The following is an 8,651-nucleotide window of genomic DNA, read 5'->3' as shown; positions in this document are numbered from 1 at the left end:
ATACACTTTGATGCCTTCCAAAAAAGACCAATGTATCCAACAAACATGTCAAAAGACAAACAGCAATGATAATAATAACAAATAGTATCTATCATCCTTCTCAAAAGAAAGTATCTCCCAATTATTATATAGAAGAAACAAAATAATTGATGTGTTGTGAGTTAATTTTTAACATTAAAGAAGAGGGTGAAAAAAAAAAGTCCATTTGGACATCAGGTCTTGCTACTTTAATTAGCATGTTTGCTAGCTCTAGGAAGAGTTGACCAAACCCCTACCTCACCAACCACTCAAGCATGCCATAAACAGTTGTTTAAAGCTCATACCATCTTTGCCTTCCAATTAACCACAGACAAACTAGCTAGAAAACCATTTTAGATCGATAAGACACGACACAAGACACAAGACACAAGAGTTAGTGTTATCACTAGGGTACTAAGTTAAATATAGTCACATCAAAGAGTCAATATGTTAATTATTTTTATCAATAAAATTGATCTCATACGTGATCGACGTTTAACATGTGTTTTACTTACAACAACAATAGTAAACTTGAAGTGACTGAAATAAAAAAGATACGTCTTGTAGCGTAGATATATCTTTTTGTGCGATAAAAGCATGCTGTAGTTTGATGCTTGATGAGTCTAATCAAACAATATACAAATCCTAAAATTAGTATAGTTTGTAAGTAAAGGAACCTAAGTAATAAATCATGTACAAGAGAGCATGATTCTCAGCCACATTCCTAATGGACAGAGAGAAAAGTGGGGATGGGAATAATTCCTCACTTGACCAGTCAACAGGTTTAATTGGTTTCTTTGTGGATTAGAATGGTATATTTCAGGGGGAAAGAAATCCTAAATAATTCACATATATATGGCTAAGAACTAAGGACTAAGGAGGGAAGTGAATTTTATATTGAGAATCCGAAGTGGAAGTACTTATTCAGGAAAGACACCACAATATTATATCTTTTAGCAGCAATGAAATACAATTTTTTTCTTTAAAAAAAATGGATTTATGCATGTTACAATCCAATTTAGATTTTATTTTATGTTTTTAGATTAGGGAATATATTTTTTTGAAAGACAATATGAATTTTGATTTTTTTAACCGTAACTTTTTTTTGTTATTTAACTTGTGTAAATTTTGAAAACAACATTTTTGTGTTTTCTTGATATTCAGAATTTGAATTTTAAAATTTAAAAGGTAGAAATATATTAAATAAACATTAAAGAAAAATATTATATCATATTATAAACTCAATTCAATTCAATTTTTTTTAAATAAAATGAAATATGTATTATATATAAAATTAGGTTAAACTGTAAGTTTTTTATATATAATTTAGATAAAGTTAAAACATACAAATCAATTTCATATATAGTCTTGAATGGAGAGGGTAAATTTACCTTTACAAAAGTTTAATGTTTAAATTGAAATAAATCGACCAATTTACCTTTACAAAAGTTTAATGTTTAAATTGAAATAAATCGACCAAACTTCTAAAGTTTAGGGATATAAATAGATTTGGAACTATGGAGTAACCTGTTTTCTATTTTTATAGTATAATGTTTAGTATCATCTCTCCAAATAAAAAGAGTATGCTGTTATTACAAGAGAGTAAAACAATAATGAGTGGAAGAGACAGGATGGTTATAAAGCCAAGTTGACTTAGTAGCCTATGTATTGAAAGTGGTGGCGCTCCAAACAAATTAGCCTTAATTTACTTTGGCTGGAAAAAAACATAATGGTTGGCAATTTATTGACATCATATCCCAAGTTGAGTCCAAAGAAACAAAAACAGAACCCCCCCAAGTTAATTCCATTCCGATTTCTCTACTCCCAGATGTGATTTTTACCAAAACCTGAGAGAAGAGAACCCATCAAAACAGAAACTTTCTATTTCTATTTCCATTTCCAATTTGAAGGTCAAGAAGTGGGTTACTGTTCAATTTATCAACAACACAATGTCTCGTCTATCGAATTTATATCTTCTAACTTACAATTCCCTCCAAGGTTTTGGCTGGTAATGGTATTTTTCAATTTTCCAGTCTTATCTTTCTGCTGTTGTTCTTCGTCAGCAATGGAATTTTCTTTCTTGTTGTCAGGATGGTTTCTCTTTACAGACTTGTGGGAGATTTTGCAGCCACTAAATCTACTAGTGGTGCTTACTCGTCTACGGGAGAACTTGTCTGTAAGTTTTTAGCCCTCTATTTTGTTCCTAGGAAAGTTTAGGAATCTGATAGAAAATGTCCGTTGAATTGGATGATGGATAAGAGGTTCTTATGCTTTTCCTTTCTCTTCAAAGGTTTCTTGCAAACTGCTGCATTCTTGGAAGTCATTCATGGAGCTGTTGGTAATTTAAAGGAACTTTGGTGATATTCTTTTCTTTGATATCTCTTAAATCACCCCATAACCCAAATGGTTAAGCTTATGAGTTAAAAGGCAAATTTAACTTTATATCATCTAACTCTTTCCTTCTTTCCTTCACTTTATGCCTTAAATACGGGAAAGACTCAACAAATGGAAACTAATCATAATTGGAGAGAATACAAGTATAAAAGAGATTCAACAAGTGGAAACCAACTTTAATTGGAGAGATGGCAACACATGACCTCCCATACTACACTACACTTCCTTGATGTCATCTTAAATCACCTATTAACCCAAAAGTTTAAGCTCGTGAATAACGACAAATTTTATTTTATATCGCTTAACAATATCCAAGAATGATAACCTTTAAACTTCAGGCCTGGTACCAACTGGAGTGCTGCTTCCTCTAATGCAATGGGGTGGGAGGGTTCATTTTGTGGTTGCAGTTGTTCGTCAACTTGATGAGGTTCTTTGTCTTTCTCATTATCTTGCAATTTTCTTTACCAGAAAGACATAGTTTCTTGCTGGATGTTTTCCTCCTAGAGAGCCGGAAGAAATAGTGGAAATTTTGTGTAGTTAATTGTATTGTTAATGAATAGAACACTTGGATATATAATATATAAGCATAAGTGCTCCACTAACTACTCAAACAAAATATTTAACGGATTCTATTACAATCTTGATAACATAAACAGCCATAACGTTCATGACAACTACAAGTAATTCACTGCTCTTTCTTTTTGTTTGACAGATTCAACGGTTGCCTTCTGTGTTCATCACTTTCCTAGCTTGGAGCTTATCTGAGGTAAAAAAATTTCTTTTTCTTTCAAAGTTGGGTATCTGTGGTTTACGGTTCATTCTTTCTTTAAATTACTTAACAAAATTAGGTAGTGAACGAGCAGACATTTTTTAAACATATATCTTAGAAGAAAATTAGAGGTTGATTTTAGGTTTGTTAGAGAGTAATAGCCAAGTACCAATTTAGTCTTTACTTATAGATGGATAGTTTGGTAGGGCTGGGCTAGCGAGCAATAAATATAATCATGCTAAGATAATTGTAATCTGTTACAAATATCAGAGATTTTACCTTGCTCTACTGAAAAGTGAAATCTAAGTCTTCCGAATGCAACCTATCTATATCTTAAAAGAAGAAAGAAAGAAAGAAAAAGGTTAATGGCATTCTTCTTATGGTAAAATGATAGCATTCTTTCTTTTTGTGCTTGCTAGTTTGTTGTCTTCTTAACGATTTCCTTTTCTCTCTTTGCTGCTTATTTTCATTGATTTACCTGGAGTTCCATCTCTCCGTCAAATTGTAATTCCTTACACTGATGTTCTCTACCGCCTTTGGGATATTCTTCATCTTCATACGTTTTCTTTTTTCCTTAATCAATTGGGTTTCTGGATTCTTACTGTGATGAAATGGATTCAGGTTATCAGATATTTTCACCATGCTTTGAATTGCTTGGGAGTTTGCCCATTTTGGCTTACATATCTTAGGTACTCTTCATCTTCCAAGGAAAACAACACGTACCCAAAATGAGAAGAATAATTCTAATATTTAATTTTGTGTTTTGTTTCTTCTAGGTACACTGCATTCATAATCCTCTATCCTATTGGAGTGACAATTGGTGAAAGTGAGTCACAATATCTAACTCATCTTTATTCCTATAATTTGATATATCTTCAAGGAACTGGCGTAGTGCTTAGTTCACTGGTTGGGTTTGTATAGGCTAGAATTGGGGAGCTGATCTATGTATTGCTACTTAAACCCACGCTTCCAAATAAATTCTCAAGCCATATATTTTGACAAATCACGAGCCTAGGAAACAAACATATGCTACAAAAACCTTGGTTTCTCCAATTTAATTACCGGTACATAAACTCAATCTTCTCAACCCTCGAACCACCATGCTTATTGAAATCACGAGTCAAATATCCCCTTTTTCTCTTCACCAGTACTCTAAATTTACTTGTATTTTACTGTGAGTGATGATGCACAGAACATAAACTAATATTCCATTTCATCAAGAAAAAGGATCATTGGCAACTTATTAGAAGCATTTGATTTTGTGCAGTGTGGCTCATGTACCAAGCAATTCCATTTATGATAAAGAAGAACCTCTATGCAGATGTCTTTGATTACCTCCCCTTGAGCTATTACAATTTCATCAGGGTATGTCCAAACCCTCCGTAGATCTTCCTAGGAAGAACTTAGTTATTTTGATTTACCCGAAGTGAGATTACTCTACATGTAATAATCCTGCCAACATATGCTTATCTCCCAATCTAATATTGTTGTTCAGGTTCTGCTTCTTGTCTACCCACTATTGTTCTTGAAACTGTACCTTTATCTGTTCAAGCAAAGGAGATCAAAATTGGGGAAGCAGCATAAGAAGAAGAGAAACTAAAAGTTTAGGCTAATCTGGTATAATCTACGGTAAACTACACTCATTCTTGGATGTTTGAACAATTTAGACATATGTAATTGTTTGACTTGATGGAAACACAACTTAATATATATATATATAATATTGAAACACTTCACAAGAGATGGTGAATTGATTCTTTAGCATCTAGTGGTAGCCAGTTAGTTTCCTATGGAAAAAAAAGTGTTTTTTGACCGCTTAATCCTTGTGTTATGTCTTTATCATTATCATTATCTTCTTCTTTTTTTTTTTTTTTTTTTTTTTTTTCTTTCTTTCATTCACATAAATATATATCATAAAAGCTCGCAAGAATATTGATTTTCCCAGTGACCAGAATTATGGTGAGGAAAAGCAGAAGAATATAAATTATTTTTCAGCACTGGTGACATTGAATTATGTTTCTATTTGTTTAATTTTTTTTCTTTTCCACGTTCAGTGGACCTTCGTTTCTAGATGTACAAATAACCCACCACCATCAAAAACATTTCTAATTAACAATTGTGTGTGTGTGTGTGGTAGCTGACGCAAAAGCTGATGAATTGAAATCAAATTGCTTATTATATTAGATATTGTCTCAACAAGTAGTTGTTTAAATATATTATTACGTCAACAAGTAGTTGCCTGGTGTGTGTGTGCGCGTGTGTATGTATGTATTCTTTCTGGTTCATGGGTGCCTATCAGTATCAGTTATGTTACATCGAAACATTGTGAATTGAAATACAATGTCTTGATAATAAGTGTACTTGAGTAGGAAATCATGTATCATGCATACTTGTGAGAAACTAAGTAGAGTAGAAATGGCAATAATTATCATCTCATCTCATCTCAAAGGTTCCATCATTCCTACATGCTATTGTTGGGGAAAAAATTAAAATAAAAAGGAGGAGGAGGAAGATTGTAAATAAATGTGCATGGAAAATATTAATCTATAATCTGAAAACAGATTTTTTTAAAAAAAAAAATTAACCACAAATCTAAGAACAATTTTTAGAAACAGAATCCAAGTAATCTATAAATTCAATAAATCTAAAAATACAGAACAAAATTCAAATTCTCTACTGAATTCTTGATTGGCAAGCTTGCCTTCTTAATGGTCAAAATGACCTTTGTTTTAACTTTTAAGCAAACTAGTTAGAGAACTACTCTTTTGTAAAATGTTGATTTTAATATATATATATATATTAGTTATGAAAAGAACTCCACCGGCAAGAACAGAAAATGTTAAAAAGTAAAAAGAGAGTAAAATAAATTTGACTTTCAGACTCTGATATTTTGACTTTAAAAGACAAGGATTAGCATAATATAGTTTGTCTCACTTTAAATTACCACTTAAATATATATATATATATGTTCATATTTTTACTAATCTATATACTAAAAGTAGTAATGTATACCAATTAAAGCATTGAACTTTGTTTGAACTCTTCCATCTGCCCTCTATTGTGGAGTAGCAATAACACGGCATTACGGATTGGACAATAAATTATTTCATCTCACATTTTTGCTAAGATTAAAATTTTAAATGTTTGAAGACTATAATAAACAAGAGTTCAAATATTACTTTATTTTCTTCATTGGTTTCTTTTGAGCCATATGTTTCCCAAATTACCAAATTTTAACATAAATTTATGTAAGGTAAATGGTTGAGTATAAATTTTAAGAAGTATCATCTCGAAATTTTGAACATAGAAAATGAGATAAAAATGAAAAGATGATTTTGAAACACCATACCTGATATAGACATTTTGAAAGTATGATGATTAAATAAACAAAACTCATAGACCAACTTAGTATATATTAGCTAATAAAAAATGAAGAAAAAATTGAAAAGAAAAACTCGCATTTGAAGTAATTGCTTCCTAGCGGTAAGTTATATGTATGAAACAAGGATGAAAATCAAATCTAGATCAGTTTTCTTGGGTTAATAATGTGTTCATCCTTGAGTTCATAAAACCCTACTTGAAACTAGTTGATATTTTATATATTGAATCATGTCCCAAACATATTTTTTTTAATTGTTTAAAAAAAGTTGTTCTCATTACTAAATCTCTCCTGAAAAAAGAACAATCTACCATGACAATGACATGTTTTGCTTGGTTGTCAGGATTAAGAAAAAGACATTCAAATATGTCATTTGATAAATATTAACATATCAGTCAAAACAAAAATGTTTGGAACATTCATGTACATTATATACATAACGAAATGAAATGTGTAGATGTTTTTTTTTCTATTAAATAATGCAAGCCAACTACAATAAGACCATGTCATACATACAACAATCAATCATTTTTCTTAATAGAGATAAGACTAATGACATTATTACAACAATAAGCTTGATGGAATAATTGTAACTTTTGGAGCTTTATTGAAGTATCAAATTGGATATGAACTTGAAATTCAAGGAGGAAAATGAAATCAATGGAGGGGAAAGAACATTTCCTCCCCTTTGGCAAATAACTAAGCATTCAAATATATGATTGCAATAGCCATGATTTTATTCCAAGGGAGAAAAAAAAGAGTGTTTTTTTGACTTTCTGTGTCCACTAATCTATTGATTGCTTTTGCATCTGTCTTTTCGGTTCGGTGGTCTCCTTCATCTAGCTTTTTGTCTCAAAAAATATCCACTCTTTATTACCCCTTTTTCCCTTCCCCCCTTTTTCTTTTATATTTTCCCGAGACACCCACCAAATCTAATCATTTCGTAAAAGCAGAGAGCAAGTAAATATTGACTTTTTGGAGTTTAGAATGTGTTAGTGTTAGTTTATATGCACACAGACAGTACACAATATATGGAGCTCACCCCCACTTTCCCTCTGCCGTCGTGTCTCATACATTACACTAAGCTGCTCCCTACGAATTGGCAACAGACACCCTTTTCCTACACTAAAAAGTTCACTGGGGACTTTTATCAAACATTTGGTGGGCATTCCTTTGCCTCTCCAAAATTCATAGCCATCAATGGGGCAATTCATCCCTCTGCCATACAGACAATTCATATGGAAACAATACAGTAAAACGATCAATCAAAAACACCAATTTTGGAGGGAGGGGATTGGGGAAATTTTTGGAAGGGTTTGATTACTTGGGTAGCTGGAATAAAGAATCCTATGACATGAGAATGAAGTTATTAACACATTGGGTTTTGCTTTTTGTGTATAATCATGGCAATCATAACTATGAACCAACAATTCTAAGTTATAATCACTCAAATAACAACCAAACTCAAAAAAGGTTTTACAAAGGGTACGGTTTCGAGAAATTTACCTGTCGAATTTCCTTATTAATTCCTATGATAATTGAAAAAACCACTTTTCCGTCTCGACAAACCCAATTAACCCAAGCTCTGAAATGATGATTCCCAGTGAATTTTGTTGTCTAAGTCCTTTGCTTTGAGGCTTTTACTGGAGTATTGTTCGTCGGTTAAATTATGACTACCATTTGTCGCAATTATCTTCTTTCTATTGCTGTGGGCGTTCTCTCTTAAAAATTAGCACCCTTTTCCCTTTGATTATTCTATCAGTAATCATTCTATTTTAATTCATACTTTATAGATATAATTCCCATCCTTTTTTCTTTATTATATTTTATTTTAACCATCATTTTTTATAAATATTCTATTCTAATGTTTAGGATTTACATATAAAATAATCAAAACCATCTTTACTAAAAATAGCATTCTAACTCATAATCACCTTTTCTTTCTTAACAAAAATAAACAATTAACCATCTTTTTTCTTTTTTAGTATAAGATCACACTTTCATATCATACATGTACAATATAATAACACTATAACTAAATTATAAATAGAACTATATAAAATTAAACTAAAAATATAGATTTTATAATTT

The 8,651-nt window shown here is 31.3% G+C and overlaps 1 protein-coding gene and 1 long non-coding RNA gene across 2 annotated transcripts; one reads left to right on the top strand and one right to left on the bottom strand.

Annotated features, from left to right (window-relative positions):
- Positions 1-1,711: 1,711 nt before the first annotated feature.
- On the top strand, positions 1,712-5,001 carry LOC101212013 (very-long-chain (3R)-3-hydroxyacyl-CoA dehydratase 2). Its single transcript, XM_004148169.3, has 9 exons — positions 1,712-2,026; positions 2,109-2,194; positions 2,309-2,356; positions 2,751-2,839; positions 3,125-3,178; positions 3,803-3,870; positions 3,958-4,007; positions 4,449-4,546; positions 4,677-5,001. The coding sequence occupies exons 1-9, from the start codon at positions 1,968-1,970 to the stop codon at positions 4,779-4,781; spliced, it is 657 nt and encodes a 218-aa protein (XP_004148217.1). The 5' UTR covers positions 1,712-1,967; the 3' UTR covers positions 4,782-5,001.
- Positions 3,016-8,331, bottom strand: LOC116404810. The gene is made up of 2 exons (XR_004217914.1): positions 8,067-8,331; positions 3,016-4,724 (listed from the first exon to the last, which is right to left on the bottom strand). It is a non-coding gene; the product is annotated as an uncharacterized LOC116404810 (long non-coding RNA).
- Between the last annotated feature and the right edge of the window lie 320 nt (positions 8,332-8,651).

Source organism: Cucumis sativus, chromosome 6 (assembly GCF_000004075.3).
Source record: "Cucumis sativus cultivar 9930 chromosome 6, Cucumber_9930_V3, whole genome shotgun sequence".
NCBI classification, from domain to species: Eukaryota; Viridiplantae; Streptophyta; class Magnoliopsida; order Cucurbitales; family Cucurbitaceae; genus Cucumis; species Cucumis sativus.
This window is presented reverse-complemented; position numbering and strand designations above follow the sequence as displayed.

Bases quoted from the DNA above. Each gene is read 5' to 3' on its own strand.
- LOC101212013 (XM_004148169.3), top strand. From the start codon at position 1,968: ATGTCTCGTCTATCGAATTTATATCTTCTAACTTACAATTCCCTCCAA. The intron at 3,179-3,802 runs GTAAAAAAATTT...AAATGGATTCAG, and splicing joins TAGCTTGGAGCTTATCTGAG to GTTATCAGATATTTTCACCA. The intron at 4,547-4,676 runs GTATGTCCAAAC...ATTGTTGTTCAG, and splicing joins GCTATTACAATTTCATCAGG to GTTCTGCTTCTTGTCTACCC.